This window comes from Protobothrops mucrosquamatus, unplaced genomic scaffold, assembly GCF_001527695.2.
Source record: "Protobothrops mucrosquamatus isolate PMUCROS unplaced genomic scaffold, P.Mucros_1.0 scaffold41, whole genome shotgun sequence".
In the NCBI taxonomy this organism is placed as follows: Eukaryota; Metazoa; Chordata; class Lepidosauria; order Squamata; family Viperidae; genus Protobothrops; species Protobothrops mucrosquamatus.
In genome coordinates, this window is record NW_015386423.1 from 1,042,824 (window position 1) to 1,060,599 (window position 17,776).

General features: G+C 56.4%; 2 protein-coding genes across 2 annotated transcripts in view; both read left to right on the top strand.

Annotated features, from left to right (window-relative positions):
• Positions 1-8,665, top strand: part of TANGO6 (transport and golgi organization 6 homolog) — a 23,008-nt gene extending 14,343 nt beyond the window's left edge. Inside the window, exons 14-17 of the mRNA XM_029283235.1 lie at positions 1,744-1,875; positions 5,370-5,521; positions 7,143-7,256; positions 8,291-8,665. Of these exons, the coding sequence (XP_029139068.1) occupies positions 1,744-1,875; positions 5,370-5,521; positions 7,143-7,256; positions 8,291-8,467 (575 nt within the window). The 3' untranslated portion in view covers positions 8,468-8,665. The remainder of the gene's footprint in view (positions 1-1,743; positions 1,876-5,369; positions 5,522-7,142; positions 7,257-8,290) is intronic.
• Positions 8,666-14,600: 5,935 nt separating this feature from the next.
• On the top strand, positions 14,601-17,113 carry HAS3 (hyaluronan synthase 3). The gene is made up of 3 exons (XM_015811472.1): positions 14,601-15,221; positions 15,746-15,847; positions 16,190-17,113. Exons 1-3 carry the CDS (start codon positions 14,601-14,603, stop codon positions 17,111-17,113), a joined length of 1,647 nt encoding a protein of 548 aa, XP_015666958.1.
• The last annotated feature ends 663 nt before the right edge of the window (positions 17,114-17,776 follow it).

The window sequence follows — 17,776 nt, forward strand, 5'->3', positions numbered from 1 at the left end:
CTCTCTGTTTTGAATTTGTTACCTCTACTATTGCATTTTTGAATTTATTCTAGTTCGCTTCTACATCATCATCATTCAGGTTGTTGGTTTCCCTTAAATGATTTTCTAGTTCTTCTTTAATCTTACCTCCATGTTTAATGATGAAGTCTCTGTCGATTCTTGGTTTAGCAGGGTTTGGGTTTTTCATCCTTTTTAGTTTCAGCTGGACTTCAGCAAGTAGTAGATTATGATCGGATGGTACATCAGCACCTGGGTATGTCTTTACTGATTTTACTGAGTTTCTAAATCTTTTGTTTATTGTAAAATAATCAATTTGGTTCCTTACTACATTATTTCGTGTATCTGCCGGTGATCTCCAAGTGTAGAGGCGTCTTTTTGGTAACTTGAAAAAAGTATTCATCACACATTGCCTATGTTCTTTGCAGAAGTCTACAAATCTGTCACCTCTACCATTTGTGGTTCCTAAGCCAAAGTTTCCAACTACAGGAGCATCACTTCCTTCTCCCACTTTTGCATTGAAGTCCCCCATGAGTATTGTGATATCATTACTTTTTAAGGGTTTTCAGGACACTGCTTATGTCTTCGTAGAACTTCTCTAAATCCTCCTCATCGCTGTCAGCTGTGGGAGCGTAAACTTGTATAACATTCATATTTACTGGAGTACTATTTATTTGGATCATTATCACTCTATCGGATACAGGAATAAAGGACGATGCATTTATTTACTTGATTGTTTACAACTATAGCTACTCCATTTTGATGGTGTTTGCTATTCTCACCAGAGTATTAGATAGTATAATTTCCTATTCTACACATTCCATTTTCAGGCCAGCGCATTCCACTCACTCCCAATATAGAGATGTTGTATTTGGACGTTTCTTGGATAGTGTGTGTTTTCCCAGCTTTGTATAGGCTTCTCAGATTCCACGTACCAATTCGTAGTTTTGGGTTTATCATGCTTCTAGCGGACCAGGAGATTCTTAGCACCCCTGCCCCATTTAAGGGGTGCCCGTACTCGGGGCCACTGTTAGGTTTTGCCACCATTAACATGATTTTCGTGGGAAATATATAGTGTAGTAGTCTTCCCTTTGCTTCCGCTGTGCACACGCTGTTCAAGTGGCTGCCACCACACCGTGTGCTTCTGAATCCGTTCCAACCAATATGGTCTCTGCCTTCAGTCGATACTGGGGAGCCAGCTGCCACTCACCAGGCCTGTTGGTCCACAGGAGGTATTTGATTCCCTCCAACCCGCCATTACAGCATAAAGCCACAATGGGTAGGGCCCCCCAATCCGCCACCCAGGGACGCGCTCTGTGGGGGTTCCAGGCTCACCCTAAGAGCTGGGCTGTGTAGCTGTGATTAATCTCAGGGGCACTGAAGTTCGGCTTCTTCGTGTAAAATCTGCCACAGAGAGCGTAGACGTTGTGTATCTTCCACAGGAGTTTTTTTTGATAGTGAAATGAAGAAGGCCAGTTCTCTGCCTGGGACAACTGAAGCGCTTCCCGTACCTTTGCGGGAGACTGGGTCAAAGTCCCAAGAGTTGAGAAAAGCTGCCAAGGGGATCAGGACCCTCTGTGACCAGGGACGGGTTAAACTGCCCGGCCCTTCTTGGTTCATGCGAAGGCTCCTGCTCTTCTCCCCTCTGCTCAGTCTCTGGCCGAGCGTGTCTGGGGCTTCCAGCCCCTGGGCTGCCAATCCCACCTCCAGGGTCCTTCCCCCGGTGCTGTTTCTCCCCCCTTCCAGGTGTGGCCCTGCTGTCGGATGCCTTCCCGCAGGACGTCCTGCCCCTCCTGCTGACCCAGTACGCGAGCGCCCCGATGGCGGAGACCAGGATGAAGGTGGGGGAGGCGCTGCTGCGCACCACGCGAGCCCTGGGTGAGTGGGCCTTCTGGGATGGCCCTGCAGGGGCTGGGGGGTGGCAGGCGTTCTTGGCCAGAAAGGCCGGGGCAGGAAGGTGGCCCCAGTAGCACCCTCTGCATTTTGAGGGAAGGCTGGGGAGCTTTGGGAAGACCTTTTAAGTGCCTGCCGGGACACCCGTTTCTCCCAGGCGCTGGGCTGAGTATTCCCTCTGGGCGGCTGAAAGAGCTGCTGACGGGAAGCGAGGCTTCTCTCGTGGCCCCAGAAGTGTTCTCCTTCTGCCACCCTGGGCCTTGGCCTTGGCACTGGCCTTGGCATGCGACTGAGTGGGCCTGTTTGGTGACCTCCCCTCTTTATGCCTGGAGACCCGGGGGAGGGGCAGAATAGGCCTCTGCCTTCTGCAGGAGCTGCCTGTAGTTCAGTAAGGGGGACGTCCGCCTCCTCAGGTCCCTGAACCGGATCTGGCATCCAGCGTTGCAAATTAAGCCAATTTGGCCATAGCGCCACAAGAAAACTGGGGCTGAAAGGGCTCTGTGAGGCCATAGAGTCTGACCCCTCCTGCCATGCTCAGTGCAAGAGTCTAAATTAAAGCCTCTTTGCCTCCTGCAGCCGAGTCCTCTTTCAGGCCTCTGCTTCCATGAATGAGTCACTTCCTTTCTCTGCATTGTGTTTGATCCCCAGGAGGGTTTGGGGCTTCTGGCTTTCCCAATAAATGAACAGCCTGGAACTGCCTGCCTGTTTCCTGTGTGTTGCAAGTGCCTTCCTGGCCTTCGGCCACCTTGCCAGCTTGGCTGCTTCCTCCAAGACAGAAGCTGAGCGGCTTGTCTGGGCTTGAGTCCTCTTCCTCCCGTTTTGTGCTGCCCAGTTTTGAATGGCTCGCCCTGAGGGCCCCCCTCGATCTTCACTGCAACCAGCTCAGCAGAGCTGTTCTCATCCACCTGGCACAGCCCAGAGGTGTCGCCTCCTGCCCCCCCATTGCCTGAGCATGTGGCGCCCGCCCCCCCCCCCAATGCCCATCCTTCACCCAATCTAATTGCCTTCTGTGGATGTGGAGCCTAACTCCTCCTTAAGCTCCCATCTGGCCCAGATGTTTCCCCATCTGCACCTTCCACCCACTGTCTGGCACCTCTGGGCCCCCAGGACCAGGCCTGGGCTCCGAACAGCAACAGCAGCAGCAGCAGCAGGTGGTTGCCGCTGTGGGCAGCGTGTCTCCTGGCTCTCAGACTGCTTGGGTGAAGGGAGTCCACACATTACGGACCCCCCCCCACTTAAGAAGCCCCCGAGTCCATCCCGTGTGCCTTTTCCTGGGCCAGAACAATGGACCATTCCCTCTCTCAACCCCCCCCCAGCCCCATCTTACCTGCCAAGAGAAATGGCCCCTTGGCGTTTCCTGCTCTTTGGGCCCCATGGCTGGTTTTGCTTTGGTGGTGGGCTCTCCCTCCCCATAGTTGCTCCTTCAGCTTATGGGCAGTCTTTGGAAGCAGCAGGGGTCCCTTGTCCTCTCCCTCTCCCCTCAGTCTACGTTCCCTCCCTTCCAGAAACATTTTGTTCTTATCCCTGAAGATGGGAGCTCAGCTAAGGTGCGCGCGCACACACACACACACACACACACACCTCGGCTGGAAGTCCTCTTGGCTCCCTGAGCTGCTGCTGGCAGCGAGCCCTGTCTTCAGAGATAATCCCCTAATTGCTGCCTGTGTGCTGGGCGCTGGTCTCCTGCTGTCTCCGTTGGGGGTGAGGGTCTGCCTCTCTGGGAGTCTCCTGAAGGCTCTGCCCAGCTTCCCGGCTCTTATTCTCCACACAGCTCCTCAGCCCTGGCAGTCAGCTGAGCTCAGACTGTGCCATCTGGGCTGCAGTGCTCCTCGCTTGCAGGCGTGCCTCAGGCGCAGCTGGCAGCTTGGCCCCCGTTGCAGGCACGGGTTAAGCCTGGTAATTGTGCCCTACTTTTCAGAGCTGCAGGGCTGTTTTGGGGTCTGCCTCGTGTTCTCAACGACCCCCCTTCCTTTGTTATGGTGCCTTTGCGAGCCGTCCTCCTCCTGGATGTGGAAGACCCTGGGGCTGGCTGCGTTCTGCCTTCTGCTTGAGGGTTAAGTCTGTAGACAGCCATCTTGCTCAGCTGGGCCACAGGGAGACTGGCCCCGAGGCAGTGGCATTCTGATGGAGGAACTGGGGTCCTACCGATGCCTTCCTTCCCCAGATGGTGGTGGGGAAGGGCATCCAGTCTCCGCTCCAAGGAGAGCCCTTCTACCGGCGCTCAGAGGGACAAGCCTTGGGCCAAAATTGTCCTCATTTGGGAACAGCTGTGGGTGGGCATCGGCCCCTCTGCCTTGTAATTCCTGATCTTGGCAGGGACCCCACCTTTCCACGAAAGAGTCAAGAACGTGTGGAGAGGGAGAGAGACCGCTTGATAGCCATGGGACCCCCTCTTGTTGCAGACCTTTTTGCCCCGTGGCAGAGAAGCTGCCTGGATAGGCCCCCCCGGCACCTTTGTGATGGTGTGCAAAGTTAGAGTCTAAAATTTGTTCATGGCATCATGGACCCTGTGAGGACAGGTGCACAGGCAAGTGAGCTTCTCACTGCTCCTCTGCAACGGGGAGCAGCACCAGCGCATCCATCGTGGCCAGAAAGTGCTTCTTGCAAGCCACGGAAGGTGAAGGACAAGGCACTCCGTCACTATTGAAGGTTTTTACATTTGGGGCTGAGTGGAAACTCATTAAATCTCCCCTTCTTTGGGGATGCCCTTCTCTGAGTTGCTTCGCAGGGAGAGAACAACCTGTGATTTGGGAGGCAAGAACAGTAATTATTGGTCCCTTCCAGCAGTTTCAGAGACTCAAGAAGATGTTGCTGGCGCCTGGTCCTTGGCTTGGGGGTGCAAGCTAATTTCATTCAATTAAGGGGGGGAAGACAGCTGGTGCTTGAGGCTGAAGCGGGTTTTAGCCTCTGTGCTGGTTGGATTATTTTATTTGAGCAATTTACCGACTGTGCCCTGCTGGCTCAGGAAAGAGAACTGAAGCCCGCTTTGCCCAAGAGGTGTCATTGCGGGAAGTGTGTCTGCTACATGGGAGGAGTTGCCTAGCAACAGCCACTCATGGTGTTGGGGTCCCCGTGAGCAGCTCCTCCATCAATGTTTTCCTTCCCCTGCCAAGGACTGAGGCCAATGGGGCCCCTAAATAAAGGGGGGGTGTCCTCCAACCCTGGAGAAGGCACAGAGGCTTTAAAAAGCCAGAGGGGGGGGACATTGGCCTACAGTGAAAATCACAGCATGGAGGGTGCTCTTCTTTGCCTCCCAGGCCTGGGATGGGTGAGCCCCATTGGAGGGGTCATGCCTGCTCACAAACAACAGACCGGCTGCCTCCTGGCTCATCTTGAGCTGGTCCCTGTCCCTCCGGCTGTGGCCCTTCGTGCCCAGCCTTGCCCCACCAATCAGCTGCACCCCTTTGCAGGTCCCTTCTTACAGCCAAGAGCAAGTGCTGCTTCCATCACCCGGCCCTTCTTTCTCCTCTTCCTTGCAGGAGATCTGGTCTTCCAGCACCGAGACACGCTGATCCATGCTTTCCTGCGAGGAGTCCGAGATCCTGACGGCTCCCTCAGAGCCAGCAGCCTGTCCAACCTGGGAGAGTTGTGCCAGATCCTTGGTTTTCAGCTGGGCTCCGTGGTCCACGAGGTACCTGCCCTGTTTTCTCCTCCCACACTGGCTGCTGCTCCCGCTGGAGCCTTGCAGCCCTTGGGGTGCTGCAGGTGGGAATTTTCTGGGTCCCAGTGGATCTTCCTGGTCCTGCCTTGCCTTTCTAGAGATGCCACTAAGTAGCAGCAGCAGCAGCAGCAGCCCAAGTTTGTGAGGATCGTGCCCCTCCTCCCATGGATTGAACACTTCATGGTCTCAGGTGTCGGTCACAGTCCTTTGCTTCGGCCAGAGACACTAGCCAGGGCCGGCCATCAAATGCAGGAGGGGGGGGAGCATCTGTGGTAACAGCCTGAGGAGTCTTTTTTCCCAGCCTCCTTTCTCAAACAGAACCAAACACCAAATCTTCCCGAGCAGGGGCTGCTTGTGCAGACGGATGCTGCTGGCTCTGAGGCCGAGGGGCCGTCCTTTGCTGCCAGAGCACTCGCATTCCCCAGTCGTCACGGGTGACAAATCCAGGCAGGGAAGCCCGTGCGTGTCTGATGCTGTGCTTGGGAGCCACCAGTGTTGGCAGGGTCTTTGGGGGCATCTCCCCTGTCAGAGCAGCAGCTCCTGGCCGTGGCCCAACCAGCCTGCAGCAGGAGACGCCTGGCACGCTCAGAGGCTCCGCCAAGATGCAGGAGAGCCCAGGCTGCATTTTATGCCACCTTGCTGATTCCGAGCAACGCGTTCCTCTGCTCCTTGCTGAAGAGCCAGCAAAGATTCAAAATCACTCTTCTAAGCTAAAAGCGGAATAGAGGAAAGCTACACTTTACACATTTGAGTTTGTGCATGCATGTGTGTGTGCAAACTGGCCCTGGCCCTCCACTTTTACCAAAGCCACTCTGATATTGGGATGTGGTCTGCCCTGGCAACCCCTCTCGGGCAGAAACACCCTGCTGTCATTCTGGCTGCAAGAAAAGGGCTGCAGGAGGGGAGCTGAAAGGTACAAGGGAATACAACGGAACTTGTTCAAGGTCTACTTTGTGATGTTGAAGCTGTGGCAGCCTGTGTGTTGCGGATGCTTTTGTGGCAGCCAAGCCCTGAAGGAGTGTTCTGTTGCGGCTGGGCCTTTTGCCAAGGCTGCCCTGGTCCTCCAGCACATGGGCAGGAGGTGCAACTTTCCAGCCACGTCTGTGCAGCTGAGGGCTGTTTCTGGCGCTGCAGCAGGCCAGGTGCCAGCTGACTCAGCAGAAGCTCCTGCTGCTGCTGCAGTGTGTGGAGAAGGCAGACTGTCCTTGAGCCCAAGGAAGGAAAGATGCAGCTTGGGGGGGGGAGGGGTGTGGAAGTCACGGTCCTCTGGCTCCCCTTGCTCCCTACTTGCAGATCTGGCCCTGGACCAAACCAGCAGAGCATGCCGGGGGGGGGGGGCAGGAAAGTTCTGCAACTGCTGTGAGCCGGTGGTGTGTGCCACCAGGATCACGACTGGGTCCAGATCTCTGCTGGGGAGCAAGTCAGCCCTCAGGGCCCTTGAGGGATCCAGAGATTAGTGCCTACCTTTTCTTAAGGCAAAGGAAGACCGGCTTTCACCTTTTCACTCCCCTCTGGCAGCCGTAGCCTCCCACTCTGCCTTCCTTAGCAAGGTCTGGAGTGCTCTGAGAGGCCCTGCCTTTCTCTCCGACAGCTGGCGTCCTGCTTAGCAGCTGTGGTCAAAACCGACCATGAAGCTGAGGTCCGTAGAGCCGGGGTCCACGTGGTGGTGCTTCTCCTGCGGGGGCTCAGCACAAAGGCGGTGGAGGTAAGTCTCTTCCTCCTGAGCAGGCCAAAGGCACAGGCACTGCCCAGAGGCTACCCCGCCCACGCTGCCCTCCCGCCTTTGGTCCCTGCAACGGGCAGCTCTTCTGATGGCCAAAGGAAGATGCAAGAGGCTGGGGGTGTTCTGTGGGGGGGGAGGTATTCCTACCCTTTTGAGCCTATCCCAGAGGGGATCCAAGGAGAGCAGGAGAAGGAAGGGGAAGGGGACTTGCTTACTGCTAACCAGCCCTTGACCGCCAGCCATTCCAGGCTCTGCCTTCACTGCTAGCTGGGCCCAGGGCAGGCACTTCAGCAGCTCTTGGGCAGCCTCTCCCTGCCCTGCCCCACCAGCTGTTCCCTTGGCAGGGCTTCCCTGTAGAGGGAGAGGAGGCTGGCCGTGTCCTCCTGTCAGCAGGCCTTTTCTCCTGTGGCCAGGCTTGGAGGAAAGGAGGCCCTCTGGACATGCTTCAGAGCTGGTGTAGCCCCTGCCTGAATTCCTGGAGGAAAGACTGGGAGAGCATTCTGCCCTTTGTGGGGCATGAGTCTGCTTACTTTTTTACAACAAACTAGCTTCTCCCAGTCCCTCAGAAGAGCTGCTTTGTTCAAAGTGTTCACCTTAACAATCCCTGGTCAGTTGCGATTTGTTGCATCCATCCCTGGTACCAGGAAGTGCCACAGAAGAGGTGGGTTTGCCCAGCCTGGCATTTACGGGCAGGAGATCATCACTTTCTTGGAACTGGCCCAGAGTAGTTTGTCTACACCTTTCCTCCAGAAAGGTGTGTAAGATTCATTAGTGCAATGCTGGCCTTGAAAAAATCAGGAGAAGGTGAGTTCTAGTCCCGCCTTAGGTGTGAAAGCCGGCTGGATGACTTTGAGCCAGTCGCTCTTTCAGCCCAACCCACCTCAGAGTTGCTGTGGTGGGCGAAATTGGAGGAGGTAATTTCCCCTCTTTATATATTTTAGAAAGGTGGAATAAAAATCCAACCCTGCCAACTCTATTTTTCTGAAAACTCTTGTGATTTCTGCTCCCCTTTCCAGGTTCTCCACGATGTCTTGCTGGACCTCTACCGCCTGCTGAAGTTCGTGGTGCGCTGCGAGCAAGACGAGGTCACAGTGCTGCATGCTCAGCTGGCCTTGGAGGAGCTGGACGGCCTCCTCAGGCAGCTCCTCTTCCCGCCTCAGACGCTGCAGAAGAAGATTGAGATCCTGCCCTAAGGCTGCTGCTCCAGATGGCCACGGGACTCTGCCACTCAAAAGCCCTCATCCGTGGCTTTCCCTGGCATCTTCCGTGTGAACTTTGCCCCTGTAGGGCAGACTCTGTAGAACTCAGCTTTGTTGCAGGAGGGCTCTATCCCCACCGGGGAGGGGAGCAGATCAACCGGGGCAATAAATTAAGCCCAGCAGTGGCATACTTGGAAAGGAGGCTGCAGAATCCTGGGGGGGGGGGAGGGTGGCTGGCAGGAGGCTGCCAGGGTCAAATCCGAGCAGGGCTGATGACACACGCTGGCAGCCTCTCGGGGGTCTTGTGTGGCCCCGAACACTTCCTGGGCTGGCCCGTCTCAATGGCTTTTCCTGTGCTGCGTGGCCAATCATGCCAGACTTCTCGCTGGGAGGGGTGTGGCCCAGAGCAGGAGTTGGGGGGCCCCTGAAGGCCCCATCAGTGCAGCTCCTGCGCAGGGAAAGAGACCCTCTTGGCAGAGTCCCTGTCCCATCTAGGAATCCTGGTTTCCCCCTCCTCGGTCTCTGTTCCCCTGGGCTTTGCAGGGGCTCTCTGTGCTGCCCACTGCTGCAGTCCCCGTCAGCGGGAGGAAGGGGGGCAAAGAGATGGAGTGGAAGCTGAGCCCTCTGGGGTCACCACCAGCCTGGGAGGCTTTGGGCCAGTTGTCCTCTGGCCCAGCCTACCTCGCAGGGTTGTAATAGGGAACTGGCAGCTGGGAGCAGTGGAGGGGGGGAGGGGCGGCAGCAGCGGGGTCAGAGGAGCAGGCCTCCCCCTGGGATGCTTTGAGACGCCCAACAGCCCCCGCCCACCCCCCAGGACGGCGGAGGGAGCGGCTGGAGCCGCCGCTGCGGCGGAGAGCTGTCATTGTCTGGGGAGCGCCTGCCGGCCGTCCGCCCGCTCACACCCTCCCGGGAAAGGAGGCGGTGCCTGGGCCCGCGGCGGAGGGTCTCCGCCGGGGCTGGCGGCGCAGCGGGCAGCTTGCATCCCTCCCGGTTCGCCTGTTGCCCGCGGTGGGGCTCCTCTCCCGCTCGCTGGGCTGCTCCGGGCTCGCCGCGGCCAGCGGGGCTCGAGAGGGGCAGCCGCTCCGGTCGGGCCGCTGCGGAGGGAGCCTTTCCCGGCCGAGCGCGCAGCCTCCGGAGTCTGGAAGGTAAGGCGCGCCGCTGCACAATGGAGCCGCGGGGAAAGCGGCACCTGCCCGCCTTCCCGAGCGAAAGGGGGCAAAGCTCTTTGAAGTGGCGCTTGCCTCGACTGGGGTTTGGCGGGGACCGGCCTCCAACCGGAGGGGCTCTTTCCGTGCAGACCTGCGTGAGGGTGGGGGGCGGGTGATCGGTGCGCAGATCTCTTTGGCTCGTGCGCGGCTTTGCAGCAGAAGGGAAAACTCGAGGAAAGCCCCGGACTTGCGTGGAGCTCTCGTTGCGTTCAAGAGGCTTGGAATTAGTCGGGGAGAGCGGAGACAGGCGAGGCTGGGCTGCCCCAGGAGAAGCAGGTCAAGGAAGTCCCACTGAAAAGGGAGCGCGATGCGGAAGGCGCCCTGCAGCTGCGGTCGCCCCGGAACGCCCCAATACGCATTAATCGGGCTGGTTTGGTTTGGCTTCGTGCCTGAGATGAACTCGGCCGTTGTAGTTGCAACTCTGGTTTACGGTTTCGTGAATTTATGAACCCAGCCAGTGATGTAATTAATAAACCGTGGTTTAGGCTAATCTCCTGGACTGGGTTGCATGGAAGGGGAAGATAGAAAAAGTAAGAACTGGAGTTGAGAAACAGCCCCCGAAAGAGAGAAAAGAAAAGGCAACTTCTGCAAGCAGAGGAGACAGGCTGGTTCGTGAGGACCCGGAAGGAAGGAAAGGTAGAGAATGACGCTGGCACCTGTGTTGCTCCCGTGTCAGCGCGTCTTGTGCCTTTGATTTCGCGGGCTTCCTATTTTACACTCTTTTCTGCACGTTTCCCTCCTTTGGAGAGGGGAGGGGGATAAGCAGCCTGTGTTTACAGAGGAAAAGGTCGGAAACGTGAGACCGTGAAGGGCACGCTCGTGTTTCAAGCCCCGGGCATCTTTCCGCCAGCAGCAGCTCTTGCGTGCATCGGAGGGTCCTCCATTAATCGAGAGGAAACTTTAAAGAAAACATCTGAAGGTCCAATCGCCCAGGTAGAGGAGCCTCGTTTCCCGGCCTCTCCCAGTGCCTCGCCTGCCTGCAGCCCTCTGCCGCCTCCCGGGTGCTGTGCCAGCTCAGCAGCTCTCCCCTCTCTGCCAAGGGGACCGGAGACTCTTAACCGGAGCAGCGTGGTGAGAGTGTATTTCAAACACTTGGGTTGTAAAAAGACAAAACTAACTTTCTGGAGCCATTGTAGAAACCAGAAATAGACTTGGAATGAAGCAGGCTTGACTTAGATAATTCATGGAATTATAAAGTTTATACTCTGACAATTTGTGGGGTAGGGAAACCATTCTTATAGGAAAGGGGTGTTTAGCAGTGGGACAATGGGGAATCCAGAAGGGCCTTTTCTGAAGCGGTTGGAGCAGTGTCCCCACCAGGACTGGGAGAGACAGGAGAGGAAGCCCTACCCCACGGCCTGGCTTTGAACACAATCCATGGCTTGTCTGGCAGAACATAGCTGGATTCTTATTTATGCTTCAACTGTGGTTTATGGAACAAACCATAAGAGTCAGATTCCCCCAATGTACTAACTCAGAACCAAGAAATGGCATTGCAACCAAACTAGGATATGTGAATCAGACCTCAGAGTCTCTTTGCAGTGAGAGGTGGAAGCTCGGAATTTCAATCAATCAAACAAACAAAGAATAGAGCTGGAAGGGACCTCCGAGGTCTTCTAGTCCATCCCCCTGCTCAAGCAGGAGATCCTATACCATTTCAGACAAGTGACTGTCCAGTCTCTTCTTAAAACACTCCAGTAATGAAGCACCCACAATTTCTTTGGAAGCTGAGTGGTCCTGAGCTGTGATTTTAGGAAAGGGAGAGAAGTTCCAGCACTCATTTTGTGCAAGGCCCAGAAGTAGAAGTACTGGAGGCTCTGTTGGGAAGAACATTGAGCTCATCAACTTAATTCCTGTAATTATCTGCAGGGTTCTTACGCTTAAGAAAGGGAGGGCATTAAATCTTCAGATTCAGTGGGAAACATTGTGGGTCCTTCAACTCACATTCCATTGCCTGTTGCCCCTTAAGGCTAGCCAGTGCCTCTTCTCTCCATAAACGCGCATCTAAAAAGGGACTTATTACAAATAAGGAGCAGCCCTCGCCTAGTGACTGCCTAAGGGAGGTGAGACCTAATTCTGGCTATCGGTGCCAAACCAGGTAATCAACCCTTCCTCTGCATTCTTACACTTTGTTTCCTTCAGGGTTAAACTTTATGCGTTTCCTCCTCTAGCATCGAGCTGCTTGTTTCTCTTCTTTGTTTACACTTCATAAGCACAGCAGTTGCAGCTGAGGGGTGTTAGCAGTTCTCAGGGGATGTTTGATTTCAAGAGGGGAGCCTCTCACCTTATGGGAAGCTTGCTATGCTATCCAGACAATGGAAGCCATGGGGGACCAGCCAAGCCAAACTGAATCTGGGCAAACCATTCTCTTGCTTATGAGGAATCTGCTTTTTCAGAGGAGCAATTTGTGCATGGTTTGTGTGAGATTAGGACTTAGGAGGGATTCCAATCCAGAGTTTGATTATGAATTGATCAGGACTTGACCTTCTCCAACCACTTATCTTCCAGATGTGCTGCATAGGTGTCCATGATGCCTGCAAGCTTAGCATTTGGGGACATGGAAGGATGTCTAGAAGAGCACCAGATTGGGGGAGCTGGTAGATCCTCTCAGGAGAACCCATATCCACCTTGGCTAAGGAGTCTTTGGGCCAATTGTTTGCCTTGAGCAGATCAAGGCAAGGAGTTGGCTTAAATTCATTTTTATGCAAAGAGCAAAAGGAAGAAGGCGGGGAGGGGGAAACACAATCTAATAATAGATTTGCCTGACTGGATTTTGAACTCTATTCTTGATGCAGATCTTTCCACTGTAATTTTACGGGCATTGTGATTTCCTGGGAAACTTCTGCAGTCAGTAGACCTTTGTGCTAAATTTATCATATGAAATTAATCTCCACGGTTATTTCTGCTACATCTGAAGGCAAGGGGTGTGAACAGGATGTGTGTGTTTGTGCGTGTAGGTGACAGGCAAGCAAGAACAAGATCCAGTTAAGAAACAGCATTGCAATTAACTGTTCCTGCTTTGTGGGAGAAATGCTGTTTTCCCCAAAAAGTGCTTCTTTTAACCAAGCAGGGCGGATCTGAGCCCAGAGCCTCTGGAATGGGGCCGCCTGGACTGTGGGCTCCCACACAAAAAGCAGCACCTTGAAGAGGAATTACCCAATTGGGAAAGGGCCTTTTGGGACCTTCCTGGACCTTTGTTCTATCCCAGCCCTGGTTGAAAGCTATTGGGGAAAGCGCGGGCGGGGGTGGGGGGTGGGGGGGGAGATGTATGAAGGCTGTGGAATCTGGTGTCAATTTGTAAGGGCATTTGATTGGTCTAAGCAGTGGCTGGGGTCAACTGCCTAGGCTCCCCAGCGTTTGCACCTTCAAACCAGCACAGCAGGACCATCAGAGGCCCTGGCAGCCTTAGTTCCCCACCCCCTCCCACTTCTGAAAACCAACTAGGGGAGTGTCGGTCACGGCTTTCATCGCCCTTTGCTGGAAAATTGCGTGTTCTTGGTGGCACCTCTGATCCGTATCTTGAATGGGGTCTCTCTGGGTCAACGGATCGCTAAATTGGGATTTGCGCAAGAACCGCTCTAAGCCTGCGAGGGAGTAAGTCTGGCGGGCAGATGCCAGCGAGGAAGGCGCAGCCCGCTGTGTGCCAGAGAGGCCCTCGGAGCCGATCTGCGGGGAAGGGGATCGGGACCGGTTTCCTCCGCCTGCCCAGAGGTCGCCTTCCCCGGACAGCGCCGGCGGCACTTCCGCCGCCTCGAGGCAGGTAGGCAGGCTCATGGAACGAAAAAGGAGGCTGAGCAGGAATCGAGCGGAGCCGAGCCGCCTTCACCCTTCCTTGGACCTGGCCGCCGGGACCGTCCTCTCATCCCGCATCTCCGGAGTTGCGTCGCCCAAACCTTTTTCCCGCGGAAAGCGCGCCCGTGGCAGCCCCCGCTGGACCCCGGGGAAGGGCGGGCCGGTGGGCGAGAGCACCTGCAGAGAGAGGCAGGTCACGCTGTCGCCCCTCCCCTTGGCCTGGGAGGGGGCTTCCCCCCGACGGGGCGGGGCGGGGCGGGGCGGGGCGGGGCTAGCTCTAGCCTCCCGGGTCGGGCGCTTTAAAACGCCGCGCTGCTTGGAGTCCAAGAGAGAACGGCACGGCACGGTGGGTCGCGCTCCGGGAAGAGGCGGGGGGGATCCCTGGCCGGGCCCCGCTTGTATTCTGGGCGGGAGGCGGGAGGGCGCGCTCTGCACATGCTCCTCGGTGGCCTGCTGCTCCTTGGCACTTCGGGCGGCGACGCATCTCTTTCCTCGAGCGATTCCGGGCTGGGTTTAGGAAAAGGCGCCTGGCTGGCACCATCTCCGGGCTGCATGGCAGGATAGGCGACGAGGAAGGACATGTCGCTGCTGTCGGAGGCGGTGGCGGGGGAGAAGGGCAGCGCGGACCGGAGAAGAGCGAGCAGGCAGCCGTGTTGCAACTGCTCGGCCGTCCCCGTTTGCACCGGGCCGCCTCAGAGTCGGCTGCGTCGGGCTTCCTGGGAGCGGAGTAGAGCAGGAAAGGGCAGTGGCCGCGGCTTCGCCGCCCTGCCCTGTCCGGACCCGAGAGCCAGCTCGGAGCGGGCGGCGCTCTTCTGTACCAATCCCCTTCCCTCCCCGTCTCTGGGCTGGACTGGGTTGTGCGCGGCGCAGGTGCCGCGCGTGTTGGGGGCTCCGACGGGTCTCAGGAGCAGAACTGGGCAAGCGCCCCTCTCTCCTCCTGCCCGCCCACACGGAGGAAGGGCCCGCCTGGGGGGGAATGCAAAACCCAGCTCCAGGCCTCCGTCAGGACGGGGAAGGAGCAGCGGTGCGGGTGCGGGTTCTTGCCTGAAGCGGGGTGCACGGATGGGGTGGGGTGCGGACCGCCATGGGTGATCTCTGTAAGCGGGCTTCTCCCCTTCTTTCTGCAGATGCCCTTGAGCCTCCCCACAGCCCTGCGTGTTTCGGGGACCATCCTCTTTGCCGTGACGGTGCTGGGGGGCATTCTGGCTGCCTACATCACAGGCTACCAGTTCATCCACACGGAGCAGCACTACCTGTCCTTTGGGCTCTACGGAGCCATCCTGGGCCTCCATCTCTTCATCCAGAGTTCCTTCGCCTTCCTGGAGCACCGGCAGATGCGCCTGGAGGGGCGACCGCTGAAGCTGCAAGCCTCGGTGGCCCTCTGCATCGCTGCCTACCAGGAGGACCCGGACTACCTGCGCAAATGCCTGCGCTCCGTCCAGCGCATCTCCTTCCCCAGCCTCAAGGTGGTGATGGTGGTGGATGGCAATGGGGAGGAGGATGCCTACATGCTGGACATCTTCCAGGAGGTGATGGGCTCAGAGCAGACCAGTTGCTACATCTGGAGCAGCAACTTCCACGCTCAGGCGGTGGACGAGACGGAGGTTGCCCATCGGAAGGCCATGCAGCACGTCCAGAGCCTTGTCCGCAACCACACCCACTCCTGTATCATGCAGAAGTGGGGGGGGAAGCGGGAGGTCATGTACACAGCCTTCCGTGCGCTGGGGGACTCAGTGGACTACGTGCAGGTGGGTGCCAGCATGCAAGGCCTTCCTGTTCTTTCTTCTCTCTGTCCTCCTGCCACCCCCACCCTGGCACCCAACCATTGAAGAAGAAAGCAAGTGTCTTGTGAATGTGGAGCCCGGGTTAAAAAGCTGGGTCTCTTCAGCCCATTGGACCTGGCAAAGAGAGGCACTTTCCCTATTTCTCAAGTGGAAGGGACTTCTTGCCAGAGACGTCCAGCAGATGGCGCCCTTCCAGCCCCCCTTCTTGCCCCTTGGGGCTGGGCTCATCTTTCCCATTCACATGTAAAGGACACGGGCACGGTCACACTCTTGTGCTGACCCACAAGGAGAGGATTTGCTGCATGCCAGTCAGACCATGCTCCCTTGCTCTGTGTGATAGGCACCATCTGAAGGGACCATCCATGCATTTTGCTGTTTCTCCTTGATGCACTCTTGTCTCCTGGTGGCTTTTCAAGCCTTGCCAAAGGGGACTAGTTCCTTGTGTGTAAATCTTCCCTTGGGCCATGATGGTCCTTTCTCCTGGGCAGGTGTGTGACTCGGACACCGTTCTGGATCCTGCCTGCACTGTGGAGATGCTCCGGATCCTGGAGGAGGACTCTCGTGTCGGTGGTGTTGGTGGAGATGTCCAGGTAAGGTGTGAAAGCTCAAGGAGCACAAGGGGGGGGGGGTTCCCAAGGAGAGGAAGCTTCTGTTTCTGCCCAGCCCTGATTTCTGTGTTGTCTTAGAATCTGGCCCTTCCATTTAATCCTGGATATTTTGCAACTCTATGACATGCTTATTCATGCTCTACTCAGCCATTGCAAACTAAAGTTGTGACTTAGTATTGTGTACAAGCTTAGCTAATTTATTTAATAAACAATTATTAAACCAGGAATAAATGCAAAGTTTGAGCAGTCCTCTCATGGAAAACTGAGTTTGGAGGAAGAACCGGTAACAGCAGGACAGTCCCAACGTCTCTCCTTCTGTTCTAGATCCTCAACAAGTATGACTCCTGGATCTCCTTCCTGAGCAGCGTGCGGTACTGGATGGCGTTCAACGTGGAGCGGGCCTGCCAGTCCTACTTTGGGTGCGTCCAGTGCATCAGTGGGCCCCTGGGGATGTACCGCAACTCCCTGCTGCAGCAGTTCCTGGAAGACTGGTACAACCAGACCTTCCTGGGAAGCAAGTGCAGCTTTGGGGACGACCGGCACCTCACCAACCGTGTCCTCAGCCTGGGCTACCACACGAAGTACACAGCGCGCTCCAAGTGCCTGACGGAGACCCCCACCCGGTACCTGCGCTGGCTCAACCAGCAAACCCGCTGGAGCAAGTCCTACTTCCGGGAGTGGCTCTATAACGCGCTCTGGTTCCACAAGCACCACCTCTGGATGACCTACGAGTCAGTGGTAACTGGCTTCTTCCCGTTCTTCCTCATCGCCACCGTCATCCAGCTGTTCTACCGTGGCCGTGTCTGGAACATCCTCCTTTTTCTCCTGACGGTGCAGCTGGTGGGCATCGTCAAGGCCACCTACGCCTGCTTCCTGCGGGGCAACGCAGAGATGATCTTCATGTCTCTCTACTCCTTACTTTACATGTCCAGCCTCCTGCCGACCAAGATGTTTGCCATCGCCACCATCACCAAGTCTGGCTGGGGCACCTCTGGCAGGAAAAGGATTGTAGTCAACTTCATTGGTCTCATCCCCATCTCGGTCTGGGTGGCGGTGCTGCTGGGCGGGCTGGCGTATACAGCCTACCGCCAGGATCTCTTCACGGAGACTGAGCTGGTCTTCCTCGTCTCAGGGGCCATCTTGTACGCCTGCTACTGGGTGGCCCTGCTCACCCTCTACCTGGCCATTGTGGCCAGGCGCTGCAGCAAGCCGCAGGAGCAGTACGGTTTGGCCTTTGCGGAAGTATGATATGCTGCAGGAAGACAATGGAGGGAACTGGAGCAAGAAACTCCATGGACCAGCACTTTCCCTGTGTGGCTGAGCCATGGGAAGGGCTGGCCCCACCTTGCTTGAGGTAGCGTTTCATGTGGCTCATCTGGAAGCAGCTGGCAAACTCAGCAAGCCGGAACACTTTGCTCTGTGTGTGTGTGTGTGTTGGTGATGGTGGGGGATAAACAGGGTTTCTGCTGCAGAACTATCCCGAGGGGCTGGCAGAAAGACCCTCTTGGACCTCAGTGAAGGACCTTAGCAGCAGCTCACCTGCCCTCCTATGCAAACAAGACATTCCTGAAGGGGCTCAAGGTGACCTTCTCCTGAGTGGGTGACAGTGGTGGCTTTCAGAGGCAATGCTTTGGGGGAATCACTGTTGGGAGACATCGTTGAGGCCTCTTGGAGGGAGGGTAGCTCTACCCAGGTCCTCTTTGGCGATGCTGTCTGTAGGAAAAGCAAGAGGGTGTCTTCCAGTCGTTTCACTGCAGGAATAACGGGGTGGGCTGGAGGGGGCTGGAGGAGGAAGGCCAGAAAGCTCCATTTGGGAAAGAGCCCTGAATGAGGTACCCACCAGAAAGGGAACTTTCCCAGTCTCCCAGAATGCCCCCTCCCCTGCGTGGTAGCCAAAGAAAGGGGGGCCTC